Source organism: Heterocephalus glaber, unplaced genomic scaffold (genome assembly GCF_053883595.1).
Source record: "Heterocephalus glaber isolate CG9 unplaced genomic scaffold, H.glaber_assembly_v1.0 deba00000809, whole genome shotgun sequence".
Lineage (NCBI taxonomy): Eukaryota > Metazoa > Chordata > Mammalia > Rodentia > Bathyergidae > Heterocephalus > Heterocephalus glaber.
The window spans coordinates 12,691,478-12,709,526 of record NW_028258163.1 but is presented as its reverse complement, the minus strand read 5'-3'; the positions used below and the strand labels follow the sequence as shown (position 1 = coordinate 12,709,526).

At 35.3% G+C, this 18,049-nt stretch overlaps 2 protein-coding genes across 3 annotated transcripts; both read left to right on the top strand.

Moving 5' to 3' along the window:
• Nucleotides 1–1,656: 1,656 nt before the first annotated feature.
• LOC101714479 (olfactory receptor 11G2) lies at nucleotides 1,657–2,607 on the top strand. The gene has a single exon (XM_004865008.4). The coding sequence runs from the start codon at nucleotides 1,672–1,674 to the stop codon at nucleotides 2,605–2,607; it is 936 nt and encodes a 311-aa protein (XP_004865065.2). The 5' UTR covers nucleotides 1,657–1,671.
• Nucleotides 2,608–13,790: 11,183 nt separating this feature from the next.
• On the top strand, nucleotides 13,791–17,331 carry LOC101717281 (olfactory receptor 11H4). 2 transcript variants are annotated; one of them, XM_087207457.1, is made up of 2 exons: nucleotides 13,791–13,814; nucleotides 16,411–17,331. In XM_087207457.1, exons 1-2 carry the CDS (start codon nucleotides 13,791–13,793, stop codon nucleotides 17,329–17,331), a joined length of 945 nt encoding a protein of 314 aa, XP_087063583.1. The 2 variants fall into 2 exon arrangements, with proteins under 2 accessions (XP_087063583.1, XP_004865130.1); XM_004865073.3 differs by lacking the exon at nucleotides 13,791–13,814 and having other exon boundaries at nucleotides 16,375–17,331.
• Nucleotides 17,332–18,049: the final 718 nt, after the last annotated feature.

Sequence of the window (18,049 nt, the reverse complement as noted above, 5' to 3'; positions counted from 1 at the left end):
TTATCATTGTCATGACTTTTTCTTTTTGTTGGATACTCCACCTTTGCATATAATTTCTTGTCATGCCCAGCGGATTCATTCATGCTGTGCTTCCTGGGGATGTGATCATCATTGTCTTTTCCTAGGATATTGTCTACAATTTTTTGAAGTGTTGGTTTCGTATTCACCAAGTTCCTAAGGTGCTCTTTGTCATGAAAGTATTTTATTTCTCCATTAATTTTGAAAGATAGTTTTGCAGGGCACATCAATCTGTGTTTGAGGCTGTTTTCCCTTAGGGCTTGGAATATGTCACTCCAAGCTCTTCTTGTCTTGAGGGTTTGCATTGAGAGGTGTGCTGTGATTCTGATGGGCTTTCCTTTGTATGTAATTTGTTTCTTTTCCCTAACTGCTTGTAGAGCTTTGTTCTTCTGTTGGGTTTCTGGAATCTTAACAATTATATGCCTATGTGTAGATTTTTCTTTGATCAAGGCAAGTTGGAGTCCTATATGCCTCACTTATCTGTATGTCAAGTTCTTTTCCCCTGCTTGGGAAGTTTTCTGCCATCATTTCTGTGAACAGTTTTTTGTGTCATCTGCATTCTCTTCTGTTTCTTCATTGGCACCCATCAGTCTTATGTTATTCTTTTTTGCATTGTCTAGCAGCTGCTGGATTCATCTCTCATGTTCCCTTACAATTTTAAAGCATTTTTTCTTTTCCTGGTCACTAGTTGCAATCTTATCTTCTATATCTGAAATTCTGTCCTCACATTGGCTCATTCTGCTATATAGACTTTCAATGGAATTTTTAATCTCCTGGAAATATGTTTGCATCTGTTTTATGGATTCCATTTGTTTCCTATGTTGGGATTCCATCATGTTCCTCAGCTCCTCTCTAGATTTATTAATCATGTCTTGCACCATGAGCACAATCTCTGCTGTTATCTGAGAAATCCATTCCAATTCCATTTTTTCCAGATTCTCTTTTGTTGCTAGGGAGTCCAGGTAGTTTAGCATCAGAGTTTTCCATCTTGTTTCCCTCTGGGGTTGCTGTAGGTGATCTGGAAGGCTGGTTTTGAGACTTGTTTATGTGTCTTCTCATTTCTATGGGGGGAGGGATTGTGCTGCTGGTGCCCATGTGGCTCACCTCCTCTGTGCTGGGAGTGGTGGTACAGCAGCTCAGAAGCCTCCTCTGCACCGGGAGCAATGGTATGGCAGCCCGGAAGCCTCCTCTGCCTAATGCTGGGATTAAAGATGTGTTCCCGGTATTGATTCATGCTGTTATGTTAGGATTAAGGAAACCCCACCTGGGTCTGAGTCCTATCCTCCCTAAGTGTGGGTAGCCTGGAAAGAATACAAAGGACAGAAAGAGGGCTTCTCTTGTCACTGCTTGCTGCTTACTGCTTCTATTGATGTCTCCCTGCCATAAACTATTTCTCCTCTGCCATGCCCTTCTGCCATGCCACCCTGTGTAGTAGCCAGCGAATTATGTACTGAAACTGTGAGCCAAAATAAACCTTTCCTCCTTTTAACATTGGATATCAGCCATCGTGTCTCAGCAACAAGAAAAAAATAACTAAGATGCTATTGATATCTATGAGTTTTCTTTCTCAAGGTGATTTAAATGTAAATCTGAGCCCCATCTTATTTATTCTACCATTCAGCAATTGCTTGTATTTTTACAGCTCACAGACACATGAAAAGCTTCCACACCCCCAGCAACTCCAGCACCATCACTGGCTTCATCCTCCTGGGCTTCCCCTGCCCCAGGGAGGGGCAGATCCTCCTCTTCGTGCTCTTCTCTGCTCTCTACCTCCTCACCCTCATGGGAAATGCTTCCATCATCTGTGCCGTGCGCTGGGATCTGAGACTGCACACACCCATGTACATCCTGCTGGCCAACTTCTCCTTCCTGGAGATCTGGTATGTCACTTCCACAGTCCCAAACATGTTGGCCAACTTCCTCTCTGACACCAAGATCATCTCCTTCTCTGGGTGCTTTCTCCAGTTCTATTTCTTCTTCTCCTTAGGTTCCACCGAATGCTTTTTCCTGGCAATTATGGCCTTTGATCGGTACCTTGCCATCTGCAGGCCTCTGCAATATCTGTCCATTATGACCAGACATCTCTGCACCAATCTTGTGTTAGTCTGCTGGATACTTGGTTTCCTGTGGTTCTTGATTCCTATCATCATCATCTCCCAAATGTCCTTTTGTGGATCCAGGATAATTGATCATTTCCTGTGTGACCCAGGTCCTCTGTTAGCCCTCACTTGCAAAAAAGTTGTTGTGATAGAGCTTGTCTTCTCTGCCTTAAGTCTTCTGCCCCTTATTATTCCTTTTGTCTTCATCGTGGGATCTTATGCTCTGGTCCTAAAAGCTGTATTGAAGGTCCCTTCAGCTGCTGGGAAAAGAAAGGCATTTAACACCTGTGGGTCTCACCTTGCCGTGGTTTCACTATTCTATGGCTCAGTACTAGTGATGTATGGGAGCCCAACATCTGAGCATGAAGCTGGAATGCAGAAGATTGTGACTCTCTTTTATTCTGTTTTGACCCCTCTCCTTAACCCTGTGATATATAGCCTTAGGAATAAAGATATGAAAAGAGCCTTGGAGAAATTTCTGGGAACATAAAAAGCAGTAATCAAAAACGCCCTTGGGCAATGAAAATGTATTTAACTTATTTTCATGTTTTAAGAAACTTGTTTTATTTAGGGAATTAAACATCACATTATAACAAAAACCAGGAACACCTGTGAGTGTGTTTCTGTTATTTCTTCTCTGGCTTCCTGATCATTTGTCCTGTTGTCTCTTATGCTTCAATTTTTTAATTTGAAAGCCAGGCATTATATTCTAAAAGTAGTAAAGAAAATAAATATAGTAATTCAACAGAAGTTAAAAATTTTCTTCTATCAAGTAGGTAGAGAAAGATTACTTTAATTCCACACAAGTGTTCTTTCTATGAGCTTTAAAAATGGCCTATGCTTGTTTGGGTTTTCATCCTTGGGGGCAGCCCTTGCACTGGAACATGGCTTTCTGAAAATTCAGTTATACCCTGAATCTGAAGTGTTAACTGTGCCAATTGCTCCCTGCTGCCTTCAGATGTGTATTTCATCCACATTTTATAGTTACTTTGCTTGAAGTTACTTTTTGTCTAATACATGCTATTCAGTCATGACCATAACTAGAAGGTCTTTGATATTATATCTAAATTCCACACATTCTCACTATTTACCTCACTCTCAGAAGATGATCTTGTAGCATAAGTGTGTGAAAAATCCACAAACCAGAGAGACATGTAGCCCTAGGTGCTGATATAAACATGCATCTGGGATGTGGACCTGCTTTTCATTTCACTGCAACCACTTCCAAATCCTTGAGGACTCCTCCACAAACAGAGAGGGAAAGGTTACTCACAGTAACATAGAAGTAGAACCAGGACCAAAGGGAACAGATTTGGGGCTTATTTTTTAAATGAGAGGCACCCAGAATTAGTAGATAAGTACAAATATTTACTCAGTATTTGTGCTGGAAACTTAAACTGTTTTTTCCTTAAACTCCATCCTAGACTTTGAATAAGATACCATCCTATTTTTGAAGCACCTTCACCAATCAACAAACATACTTAGATTGTGAATCAAAGATCAATTTACCAGGGACAATATTTTAATGAGAAAAAGCAAAAGTTACTTATCTATCACATTTTTTGATAACTTAAGTAGCTTTTCCTTTAGTAACTGACCTTAAGGTTTTTTTCATATTTAATTTTATTGGTACAATCTAGATTTACATAATGATCACATTTATCCTAGGGAATTTGTACCTTTACATGATGTATCTTGATTCCCTGTTTTTCCCATTTCCCTCCCCTCCCTTCAACCCTCTAAGGGGAGTTCTTATTTATAAATGCCTCATTTTCATTTTTTACTTTTTTCTCATTTTTTAAATTTTTCTTTCCTTTCTTTCCCCCTCCTCCTTCTCTATTTTCCTTTTGAACAATGTTCTCTTATTTCACATTGTCTATTATCCATTTTGGTCCCTATTTACCTTTTCAGTTTCTTACACCAGAGAGACAATGTGACATTTACACACATGTGCCTGATTTATTTCACTTAAGAGTATAGCTTCAAGGTGTATCCATTTATACTGATCTTAAATTTTTATCTTTAAAACTTTTCACATTTTTTCCAGTCATATCATAGTAAGTTTCATTTATTAATATAAATAACACCTGAGAGTAAGAGAACAAAACTATACCCCAACAAAAAAATAACTCAAAAGATATAAATTAACCATACCCAGAAATAATTCTTAAACATGTGTAAAGAGCATGGACTCATTGATAAAAACATTAAGGAAAAATCCTATTCTATTTTTCACCTAGCAGAATGACAAAAATAAAAATGTTTGAAAATGCACTGGGCATGGTGAAATGAGTACCTTCACACTTGGCTGGAGGGAGTATAACTTTTAAACCCTATATAGGTTGACTAGGCAACTTCTATCAAAATTTAAAGTGATATGCCCTTTAATCCAGCAGCTTGGATTCCTAGGTATTTAGCCTATAAATATTTTCATATATGTGAAAAAATAATGAAAAGAACAGTCATGGTAGCATTGCTACAATAACAAAATATTGACAACAACATCACTTCTCATTAATAAAAGGGTAAATAAGCTATGATCAGTTACACATTGGAATACCATAGCTTCAATTTTACAAAGTATAAAGCAGTTCCTTATGGGATATCTCCAAGACATATTGTTAAGTGAAAACAGCAATGTGATTAGCAGAGTGTATGATAGCTACTTTTTTCATAAATGTTTATGATATCCAAGAAGAAGATCCAAAGAACTGATAACAACATTGCATTAGGCAAAGAATTTGGTGTTTAAAGAACAAGAGAAGAATAGGTATTTTTAAACAAAGAACAATTTTCTAGGGGAACTTTCTGATTACTAGATATAGAAAATAATTTTCCCCCAACAATTCTATGATTCCATATGAGTATTTTTTTATTTTAATGTAATACAAGTAGATATTAATAAAGAAAATATAAAAACAGTTCTATGGAAAAATAATTTTTAAGACAAAAAATAATTAGAGAATAAATAACAATGGTAAATACACTGTGTATCATGACCTTAAAAGAATATATTTTCAAGTGCTATTCTATATCTCAACTCATTTCCTAATAACTATAACTTTTTTGTATAAAATATTTTAATTATTAACAAAGAATCTCACACTCAGTACGATAATTGAATAATTTCTGGTTCAATCGTTCAAATTGACAATTTCTTCCTATTTCAAAATATCTATTATATATTTTGGTTCTTATTTATAGTCTCAGTTTCTCACACCAGAAAGACAATGCAATATTTACACATGTGTGTCCAATTTATTTCACTTAAGAGTATGGCCTGTAGGTGCATCCATTTACCTAGAAATATCTCAAGTTTATCCTTTTTTATGGCTGAATAGTACTCCATTTATTTTTTTTAAAACCACATCTTTCTTATCCATTCCTCAGTTAATGGGCATTTGGGGTATTTCCAAGATTTATCTATAAGAAACTGTGCCACTATAAGCATGGGTGCACATATATCACTGTGGTATGATGCTTTTAATTCTTTTGGAAAGATAGCTGGGAAATAGCTCTAACCTTAGTTTTTTGAGGACTCTCCACACTGATTTCCACAGTGGTTGCACCAATCTACACTCCCACCACCAGAGTTCCTTTTTCCCAGCAGCCCCATCAGCACTTGTTGTGGGTATGTGTCTCTTTATTGACAGAAAAGTTAAACAGGGTCCTAAGAGCTCCTTAGCATCATTTCACTCTGACTGTTTAGTACTTTAGAGAAAATATGAGAAATATCTTCCTTGTCTTAGGGCTTATACAAATATATGGTTATAAAACTGTAGCTAGTTATATCACATTTATATGTAGATATCATCTCTGTCATTTTTCTACTATTTATTTTTATTGTTGGGAAAACACATTTTTTTCTCCTAAAGCTCATAGAGTCCTGATAAAGATAGACAATAAAATTGCTAGGGTTCTTTCATTAAATAGTGCAAGTACAATGAAAAATCCAAACAAATCTAGCAAATAGAACTCAAAACTAGATCCAGGAATGTAACTCAGTGGTGCCATGCCCACCTGACAAGTGCAAGGTCCTTAGTTCAGTTCCTAGTACAAAATAAAAACCCTCAAGACCATATTAAAAAGGTCATATAGTATAACAAATTAGAATTTACTTTTACTATGCAAGGATGGCTCAATATATGAAAATTAAACAATGTAATATAACATTAACAGAATGAGGAAAACTCACTTGACTATCTCAGTTAATGCAAAAAAGGCATTTAATAAAATTCAGCACTTTTTCATAAGAAAAACACTCAACAAAGTAGGACTAGAGATAAACTATCTTAATGTAGTAAAGTTCATATATGAAAAACCCACAGTGAATATTATACTCAATGGTTTTTAAAAATCCTGAAAGCTTTTCTTCTCAGATAAGGAATAAGACAAGTATGTCCATTTTGTCAGTTCTCTTTTTTTCAGTTTTTATTTTTATTAGTACATGTTTGCATTATATAATGATTGTCAAAAGACACACACTGCCAGATCAGGTCAAAAAACAAAATCCAATGATATGCTATACACAAGAAACATTTAATCTAAAAAGAAGCTCATAGACTAAAAAATCAAAGGATTGCAAACAATATTTTATGCAATAGAACACAAAAACAAGCAAGAGTAATCATTCTATTTTCAGACACAGTGAACTTCATGCCCAAACTGATCAGAAGAGACAAAGGTCAATACATACTGATAAAAAGAATAATTCAACAATTATAAGATAACAATTATAAACATGTGTACACCAAATACCAATGCACCCAACTTCATAAAACAATGACTACTGGACATAAAAGATCAAATAAACATCAACACAATCATAAGGGGAACTTCAATAAACCACTATCACATATAGATCAACTAAAGAAAAAAAAATCAAAGAAATATCAGAATTGAACCACATATTTGAACAAAAGGACTTTGTAAATACAGAGTGTTCTACCCAAAAGCAATAGAATACAAATGTTTCTGAGCAACGTATAGCACTTTCTCCATGACTTACTAGGCATTAGGCATGCTTATATAAATATTAAAAACTAAAAATATCTTATACATATTATTGGAGCATCATAGAATGAAACTAGAAATCACTGGCAAAAGAAATCACAAAAAGTCATGCAAATACTTGGAGATTAAGTAATGCACTCGAATAATCAATGGGTCACAGAAGAAGTTAAAATATTCTTAGAATCAAATGAAAATGAGCTATAAAACATATCAGAAACTATGGGACACAGCAAAAGCAGTCAGGAAGTTCATAGCTGTGCCCATGTTAGAAAACCAGAACAAACTGTATGTACTGCAAGGTCCTAGAAAAACAAGAACAATCCAAACCCAAAATGGGTACAATGAAGGGAATTATAAAGATCAGCATGGAAATCAATGAAATTGAAACTAAAAAGAAAAAATACAAAGAATCAATGAAGAGTTGGTTCTTCAGAAGGATAAACAAAGTACAAACCCTTAGAAAATACCAAAAGACTCATTTAGATGCAATTAGGAATGAAAATGGCAAAGTCACAATGGATACCACTGAAATCCATAGGATTATAAGTAACTATTTTGAAAACTAATAAATTGGAGAATCTGGAAGAAATTAATAGATTCCTTAAACTCACTGCTGACATCATACTAATGAGAAAAAACTGAAAACATTCCCTCTAAAATCAGGAACAAGAGAAAGGTGTCCACTGTCACCACTCCTGTCCAATATAGTACTCAAAACTTTAGCCAAAACAATTAGGAAATGAAAGAACTAGAATAGGAGAGGAAGAAGTCAAAATTTGCTTCTTTGGAGATGACATGATGCTATCCATAGAAGAGCCAAAAATGTCACCAAAAGACTCTTAGAACTAAAAGAAAAAATTCAGCAAAGTGGCAGAATACAAAATCAACACACAAAAATCAATAGTGTTTCTATAAACCAATGAACCCACTAAGAGAGAAATTTTTTTTAAAAATCCCATTCACAATAGCATCAAAAAATTAAATTCCTTGGAATTAACCCAACCAAGAAAGTGAAAGACCTCTATAATAAAACTATATTTCTCTGAAAATAAAGAGATTAAATAGGCATTAGAAAATGGGAAAACATCTCTTGTTCCTGGGTAGGCAAAATTAACATCATCAAAATGGTCATATTATGAAAAATAATACATACATTTAATGCAATCCCCATGAAAATACCATCTGTATTTTTTACAGAACTAGAATAAAATAATTCTAAAATTTATATGAAAAAAGAAGAAACCAAAAATAGCAAAAGAAATCCAGGGCAACAAGAGCAAAGAAAAAGATATTACAATCCCAGACTTCAAGTTACACTGCAAAACCACAATAATAAAAACACATGATACTGGCACAAAACCAATACATTTACCATGGAACAGAATAGAGGATACAGATACAACCTCAAGCACTTTCACCTAGCTGATCTTTGACAAGGGGACCAAAAGTATATACTGTAGAAAAGATAGCCTCTTTAATAAACGTTACTGAGAAAACTGGTTATCCACATGCACGGGAATGAATCTTGATCCACATCTCACAGTGCACTAAATCAAAATGGATGAAAGACTTAGGTATACAAACAAAAACACTGAATCTAATTGAGAAAAAATGGTAAAATTCTTAAAGATATGGGTATAGGCAAAAGCTTTCTGACCAGAACCCCATTGCACAAGAAATAGTACCAAGAATCAACAAATGAGATTTTATCAAACTAAAAAGCTTCTACATAGCTAACACAATAACCAACAGATTGAAGAGACAACCTACAGAGTTGGAAAAAAATAATTTTAGCAGCTACTCCCCAGACAGAGGATTGATATCTAAAATATATAAAGAACTCAAAATGATTAGACCACCAAATATAAAACCCAATTTTAAAATGGGCCATTGAAATGAATAGACACTTCACAGAAAAAGAAATACAATGGCCAGTAAATACATGAAAAAACTGTTCAGCATCTTTAGTCACCAGAGAAATGCAAATCAAAACAACACTGAGATTTCACCTTGCTGCAGTAAGAACACCCACTATCAAGAACTCAAAAAATAATAAATGTTGGTGAGGTTGTTGGGGGAAAGGAGCTCTTATATACTGTTAGTGGTATAACCACATTGGAAATAATTATGGAGATTTCTCAAAAAATTAAAAATAGAAATTCCAGCTGGGGATTTAGCTTGGTGGTGCCGCCATCTGCCTCACAAGTGCAAAGTCCCGAGTTCTATCCCCAGTACCAAAAAAAAAAAAAATAGAAATTCCATTTGACCCAGCTATATCTCTCCTGGGTATCTTCCTAGAAGAGCTAAAGGCATCCTACTACAGCAATACGTGCATACCATGTTCATAGCAGCACAAGTCACAATGATCTATATGCCCATCAACAGATGAATGGATAAAGAAAAATTGGTATATATACATATTGGAGTACTACTCATCCATAAAGAAGGACAATTTTGAGTCATTTGTAGGAAAGTGAATGGATCTTGAGACCATAAGCTAAGTAAAATAACTTATTTAGAAAAGGTTAAATATCACCTGGTATCTTTACTATGATAGACTCAAAATATAAGGATTTTTGAAGATCAAAATAAAGAGTCATGTGAAGAAACGGAAGTAGTTTCTATAGAAATGGGAAGCAGATCTGGGAAAAGGGGTGTAGGGGGATAAGGTGAGTAAAAATTATCAAGTGCACTATGCATATTTAACAAACCCTTAAGCTGAATGTGATCACTGATACTGCAAACGTGTACCAATAAAAAGAATAAGAGACAAAAATTTATGTCCTATGTCTGGTTCTGGGCTGGTTGTTTTATACCTAGAATATATATCATTAAATCATGTATTGTGAAAATGAAAAATTAATTTATTAAAAAATAAATGGAGAGATTTTCCATGTTTGCAAAGTGCAAAACAATATTATTCAGGTGTCAATACTATCCAAAATGATCTATGATCCAGTGTCTTTCAAAATCCAAATGACATTTTTGCAGAAATAAGAAAAATCCATCCCAAAATTAATAGACTTTCAAGGGACCCCAGGTAACCAAAACAATATTGAAAAAACAAGAGTTGACTATCCACACTTCCTAATTTCAAAATTTATCTCAAACCTATAGAAATTAAAACAATATGGTAGTGACACATATATCAATGGATTATTATAGAAACTCCAAAAACAAACCTTCACACAAGTAAGAGTTTGTAGAGAAGAATGTTGTCTCAGAGCAAGTTGAACTTAGAATGAACTCTGGGGAAATGTTCCCAGGAACAGCAGGTGTTTTCTCGCATGCCAGATAACATCCAGGGAGCATTGCTTGCGACGCTCCCTCTGTTCCAGAAACCTTGACGCCGAGGGCGTGAGTATTCTGCTTTGGAAAAGCTCAAGATTAGGTATGAAAGCTTTCAAGATGTTATTCCTGAAAAACAGCTTCAAGGCCTTGGTTGTAATCTCTCACGTTTCTCGCGCTCCCACCGTGCACCGCCTCAGTAAAAGGCATGGGCAACAGAGGCAAGCTGCTGTTTCGCCTTGTGAGCTGCAGCCCTCTGCTCGTCCACTTAACTGCATTCTCGTGGTCTGACTCTTCTTCGCGTCTCGAACAACTCCAACAAGAGTTCAATGCCACGAAGTGGGAGAGGGGACAGTCTTTTCATCTAGAGATACTAGGGAAACTAGTTATCCACATGCAAAATAATGAAGTTAGACTCTAACCTTAGGCAATACACAAAATTAACTCAAAATGAATCAGACTTGGACACAAAATTCAAAGCTTAAAACTAGAAGAAAACATAGAGGAAAGTTTTATGATATTGGATTTAACAATGACTTCCTGGATATGACACACACAAAAAAATCTGGCCACAAAAAAAAATAGATAAGTAAAATATCAAAATTTAAAGCATTTGTACATCAAATGACACTATCAACAGAATATAAAGCAATCCATGGAATAGAAGAAAATACTCATAAATCATAGATCTGATAAGGGCTAATATCCAAAATATTTGAAGAACTACAACTCAACAAGAATAACATACAATCCAATTTTAAAATGACCTAAGCATTCCAATAGATATTTCTCCAAAAATCAGTAAACAATAGGCACAAGAAAACATGCTCAACATTCAAGTATATAAATCCAAATCACAATGAGACTCCAATTCACATCCATTGGAATGAAGAAGAAAGAAAAGAAGAAGAGGAGGAAGGGGAAGGAGGAGGAGGGAAAAGAGGAAGAAGAGGAAAAGGAGGAGGGAGAGAGAGGAAGAGGAGGAGAAGAAAAGAAAGCAACACATGCTACACAAGGATGAACCTTGAAGCCAGCCATGAAAGGAGAAATAATGTGTGATTCCATTTAGAAAGCAACCTGGAATAGTCTGATTCGTGGAGACAGAAAGTAGAATGGCGGCCGCCAAGTGCTGGGAAAGGATGGAACAGGGAATCCTTGTTTAGATACTGAGTTTCAGTTTAGAATGATGAAAGATCCTGCAAATGGATAGTGGTGGTGGCTGCATAACAATGTAAACGTCCTTAATGTCATTGAACTGTGCACTAATAAATTGTTAAAAAGATAATTTTATATTAAGATACATTATATTTTTATGTGGTTATATATCACCACAATAAAAATATTTTTAAACTACCAGAAAAAGCTAATAGACAAAAGAAAATAATTATAAGTAGTTGAATAACCCAAAAGAAAAAAAGAATGAATAAGGGAATAAAGAATATATAGCACAAATACAAAACAAATAATCTGTAAGTAATTAAAACTTAGAAGAAAAATTGTAGATGTTAAGAGTGTGAAGAGAATATAAACAATTTGAAAAGACTTTTCTTGAAAGTGATTGTTTGGAAATCCAGACATCTCACCATTGCCTTGCAGTTCCTGCTTTCGCTCTGGGATCCAATTTTCCCTAAACTTTGTGAAAACTGTAGATGGAAGAAAAAATGCTCTACCTAAGTCTCTCAAGGGAGCCTGCCCAAGAAGAGACGGAAGCCAGCACACTCATCTCCGAGATCAAACTTTAATTGCACCTCTAGGGAGTCTCAACAATACACCCTTTTTCCTTCACTCACTGGCACACCCTTTCTGAAATCTCCTCATGAGGTTCACACCTAACTGCTTTAAGGTGCTCTACAGGAAAATATAACAATATATAAAACTCTCCTGCTGAACTTTCTTTGCTGGGTAAGACAAGTGAAAAATATCTGATGCCTGGAGGTATTTAAGTCTCTTGTACAGGTGCTCCTTGGCTTACCAAAGGTTTAAGTACTGATAAACTCATTGTACATTGGAAATATTATAAGTCAAAAGTGCATTTAATTCACCTAACTTATTAAACATCATAGCTTAGCAAACAGCATACTGTGGAATATCAGTTGTTTGCCTTCGTTATCATATGGCTGACTAGGAGCTATGCTCACTGCCACTGTCCAAGTTAGCACAGCCTGGCAAAAGATGAAAATTTAAAGTGCAATTTCTATGTAATGTTTATCACTTTTCCTTCCTTAAAAAGTGGAACAAAGTAAGTGGAAGATTGTAAGTCAAGGACTATCGGAACAGTGCCTGATGAAAATACCAATCTGTAGTTGAGGGCCACACCTTACATGCTGTTGCAGGACTTGTGCTCCTTTCACTGGCTATCACTACTGCCCAATAGAAGGCCCAGTTGTTCTGTTATATTCGAGGAACTCGGAAAGGGAGCTTCAACATTTAACTTTCTATACCCTAGGATTCACAGGTCAGGCCCTATGTTCAAATTCATATATAGGAAAGAGAGGCATCCTTAAGAAGATACAGACGAAGTGTTTATTCTCCGACCTGTCACACTGAGTCCTATCATGAAGGGTAAGTAACTTCTCACTGTCCAGACATCACGGAATTATTTTTACTAAAATATCTACCCGTTGATGCTAGCTTTAGTTGGGGTCCCTTTATATTATTATCATACTTTTCCAAACTTTTTCTGGATTTTTGGCTGTGTGATTTTATCCACAGCATCTTCAGTATCGTAATAGTGAAGTTGTGCATCCAGCTACACAGATCTCCCTTAGCTTAATACTCCTAAAGTTTCTTGCCTAATGATTCACAAGTGAATGCCTTATTATTCAGAAATTTGATAAATTGCCTAGGTTGGTATTAAAGACTATTTGCTAATGTATTTAACTCACTGTCTACAATACTCTAATTAAATATGACTTATTCCCAGTACTATGATGCACACCCCAGGTAATGTAATAACTTTCATCCTATTATTTGTTTCTACATTTTGCATTGTCAACATTATTATGTTTTCATTTCCTCTTCCTTTATATCAAATCAAACTGTATGATTCTACATGTGTTAGAATATATGAGAAGGTCCATAAAATAAATCTGAACCACCAAAAATGTTACCCATAACTTTGGAGTATGAAATTTTTGAACTGAGTGACTTTTAATCTAGTCTTTTTTGTTCACTTAAATTCATTGTTTTTATGGCAGGGGATGGAGCTGAATGCCACAGCGCCTGCCTGCCAAGTACAAGGCGTTGAGTTTGAGTCCCCAGACCAAAAAAACCAAAGTTCATTGTTTTTATCTAGGCTTTTAAATGATTATGCTAAAAATTTTTATCCTAAGTACTTTGTTTTTAGTTATTGGTAGTATTATCATGAAAAAAATGCAATATTTTTCAAGTCCTAGCATATTCCAGGAACTTTACCAGGCACTGTACTGTATATTAGACAGCTGTATTTCAACACTATTTTCACAAGATCTCTGCAAAGTAAATCCTAACTTTCCCAAAGAGCAAGCAGCATCTACTATAGAACTTGAACCCAAATCAATGTAACTTTATCATTTATTTTTCTTTAAGTGTGACATGTAATACAATTATTAAGTGTTACTAAGTTGAGTCAATCACTTGTGAACAGAAACCAGCTGTGGTCTGTCATCACATACTACAAAGTGAATGTTCTCGTCCTTCCTCACCAAATTGAGCCAGTTCCTCATAAAACTGTGTTCTCAGACCTTCTTTAGGAGAGGTCTTTTCTTTCTAGTTTGTATGTGTAGCTGTTCTACACTACTACTGAACTCTCTAGCATTTACACTACAATCTTCAGCACTTACAATGATCCCCTCTGTGCTCAGGACAGATTTGAAAACTTCAGATGAAAAAATCAACAGGATTTGGTGGTTGATTATATATATGAGCTGACAGAATTAGAAAGGGCTTGAATGGCCTTCCAGTTTTTGGCTTTAGCAAATGCTACATGGATTGGTGGAGAAAAGTAAAGCCATTCCCCAAGAAGCAAGTACAAAGGAGGAGTCTTTACAAAGAAACAGATAGAATAAGAGGTTGTGAGCAAAATGATAATAGGTCTGAAACTATAAATAGGGTAAATGACTAGAGGTTACATTTCACGTAGATCCTCAGGGATGATAGGAATCCCACAGCATGTGGGATTGCTCAGTCATGAGGCTTAAAGGTGCTCTTGCTAAATGTGGCCACATTTGGACACTGTGTCAGAGTCGGTCACAAGATTACCTGAGGAGGTACAGATTAGGGATTGAGTGATAGTGATATTCATAAACTTGTAGATTAGCTTTTGGAAATTTACTCAACCATTGATTCTTTCAAGGGCCTACTGCAACTAGAAATTCAGTAATCTGAGAATGTAGAAGTAAATGTAATGTCATTTGTAAATTTTAGAAGTTTTCAGCCTAGAGAGAAACATACAAACCCATGCTTTAAGTCATTATGGCATATTTGTTAGTTGAGATATGTATAATATGCTATAAAAATATTTACTGGAACTTATAAATAGCATGGTTTTGCCTTGTTGATTTCAGTATGACAGATATCAAAAAGATACCTAAAATTATCATCATAAAAAACTAGGATATCCTACATTGACTGGTGTAATTATCAATTTCCTTAAATCATTGTAAGTTCATTTTGGAGTCAAATGTTCTGAGATAAATGTTGAAAAACATTAATTGTGGTGGCAATTATAAAACAAAACAATAGATAATATTTGAATCCAACTCTGGGGGTTGACTAAATCTGTAGACTAGAAGGCAATAGAGCCATGGAATTGATGATTTACAGCTATATTTTTGACAAGGAAAAAAACTAAAATACAATAAGCTTAAAAATAAATTAGAGTATTTTTGGAAAAAGCGTTTAAAGTTTTTTTGGCTTTGAAATCTGGAACTATTTTTATTTTATTTATTTATTATGTTTTTAATTATAAAAACATTTTTGTTAAGTAATTATACATCACCCAAATTTAAAATATCATTTATATTCAGCAAGAATTGAACTTCCATAACAGTGAGAGCCATGTTATATGTGTTTGTTGGACTTGTGGTAACTGACCTTCCCAAACAAGTTTTAAAATTCTAAGTTCCTCACAGGTAGACAGTTGGGACTGAAGTTGGACATGTCAAAACCTGTCACCTGCAATATATAGAAAGAACAAGAATGCATCCTTGCAGTAGAACAATATATTATAAAACAAGTTGTTTATTTCAGTGAGATATTTATGAAAAAATGATTTAAAATACAGTATTTGTTTTAATGTAGTGGAGATTTAGTTAAGTTATAGGAGTTTGAAGTAAAAGTACTAAGTAGATTCAAGGAATACTATGAGGTAACTATTAACTCTGTACTCTCCAGAAGAGTATTACTATACCTTCCCTCTTGGTTTCTATGTTGATACTTACAAATCATGAAAATGTAATAAAAGAAAGTTATTCCAATGTGAACAACTCAGAACACATAATACACTTTCAATAGGGTATCTGAAAAGTATGTCAAGTGCTTTCTCCATGAGATGTCAAAAAAGTAATTATTTCATTCCTAATTCTTGCTTTAAAAACAACTCATACTAAAAGCAGTCTATTAGAAATAAAGTGGGATAAAACAGAAAAAAAGAAAGCAAATGGAGTAGGGGAGAAATACAAACTGGTAAGTATTTTGCTCCTTTTCGTTTGTTTCTGAGTTTTTTAAATCCTCAAAGTAAAGAGAGACTTCTTTTAAATCTTATACAATGGTTAAAAAAACTAATGTAAAAACTCTAATGTTATGAACCTAACTTTATTGAAATTTGGAATCATTAAGATTGTTGATCGTTGCTTTTAACAAGAGCCACAAATCAATGGATGGATTATTCCAAACTAATTCCCAAATAGCCAACATGATGTATGTCAGTATTAAGTTTCCTCCAAGTTTTTCAAGAAACAAAACAAGACATTGGTGTTTTTTTGTCTTCTCTACAGCTCTGGGATTTATGAACAATTCAAAAACAAGCACTGTGACCGAATTTGTCCTCCTTGGTTTCCCTGGTTGTCAGGAGATGCAAAGTTTCCTCTTCTCGGTTTTCTTTGGGGTCTATGTATTTGCTACAATGGGAAATGGTACAATTGTCTGTGCAGTGAGCTTGGACAAACGTCTCCATATGCCAATGTATATTCTCCTGGGAAACTTTGCTTTCCTTGAAATCTGGTACATCACCTCCACTGTACCGAGTATGCTAGGCAATTTCCTCTCAAAGACAAAGACTGTCTCTTTTGTTGACTGTTTGACCCAATTCTACTTTTTTACTTCCCTGGGTACAACTGAAACGTATTTCCTTTGCATCATGGCATATGATCGGTACCTTGCCATTTGCCGCCCACTGCACTACTCCACTGTCATGACTACACGACTTTGCTATATCTTGATATCTCTTTGCTGGTTGTTTGGGTTCATTAGTTACTCTGTGTCTGCTGTACAATTATCTCAATTGCCTTTCTGTGGGCCCAACATCATCAACCACTTTGTGTGTGACATGGACCAACTGATGGCTCTGTCCTGTGCCCCAGCTCCCTTCACTGAGATCACCTTCTACAGCCTGAGCACCTTCATTATTGTCCTCACTCTTCTATACATCCTGGGCTCTTATATACTTTTACTGAGAGCTGTGCTAAAAGTTCCCTCAGCAACAGGCCGACGGAAAGCCTTTTCTACCTGTGGGTCACATCTGACAGTGGTGTGTTTATTCTTTGGAGCCCTCTTGGCAATGTATGTGAGCCCCACAGCTGAAAACCCAGCTGCAATGCAGAAGATTATGACTTTGTTTTATTCTGTGGTGACTCCTTTCTTAAACCCTTTGATTTACAGCTTACGAAACAAAGAGATGAAGGCTGCACTGAAGAAAGTCTTGAGAATAGAATAAGCATAAAGCAACCCATATGAGACTAAGCAAACCACTGTCCAGATAAAAAGATCCATTGAGAAGGGCTTGCTTTCTGTTTGCTATTTCTGAAATACTCTAATGAAGATATCCTCTCAGGGGAGTCCCTCATCATTTTACTCCACAACGAATCTGGAGCTAAACCAGAGTTGAATTATATTACATTACAAATGTAACAACCATATTTTCAACATGGGTAACTCCAGTAGATTATATATGATTATATATGGGGCTTTTATCCATTCTACTTCATATTGTTTTAGTTTTGATTCTTGGGGGATAGAGGTGGAAGGTGGATGCACAGTACTTGGAGCTGAATCCTTTGTATACATGGGAATTTCTTACGATAGTCCAAATATTAAATTAATTGAACCTAATTTAAATACCTAATTGGTACAAAAGTTCAAAAGTGCATGGGGGCCAAATTGCATAGGACTTTTAAACCACTGTAGGGGCTTTTTAAAATTCCACATTATAATTATGGTGGTATGGATTTATGGAGGTAAAAAGTGATGTCATGATGCATGAATACAATGTAGAATAATTAAACCAAGCTAAACTATTTATCTCTTTCTGGTTAGAACACTTAGAATTTATTCTCAGCAATTCTGAAATGTACAGCACATGATGTTCTTTAATATATTCACTACACTGCACTGAGAAAAGAAAACCTAACACCTCCTATCTAAGGGAGGCTTTG

What these genes read in the sequence shown, in the direction of transcription:
- LOC101717281 (XM_087207457.1), top strand. Translation starts at nt 13,791, where the DNA reads ATGCAATATTTTTCAAGTCCTAGC. An exon ending in AATATTTTTCAAGTCCTAGC is followed by an intron (nt 13,815 to 16,410) that starts ATATTCCAGGAA and finishes GGATTTATGAAC; the next exon opens with AATTCAAAAACAAGCACTGT.
- LOC101714479 (XM_004865008.4), top strand. Translation starts at nt 1,672, where the DNA reads ATGAAAAGCTTCCACACCCCCAGCAACTCCAGCACCATCACTGGCTTC.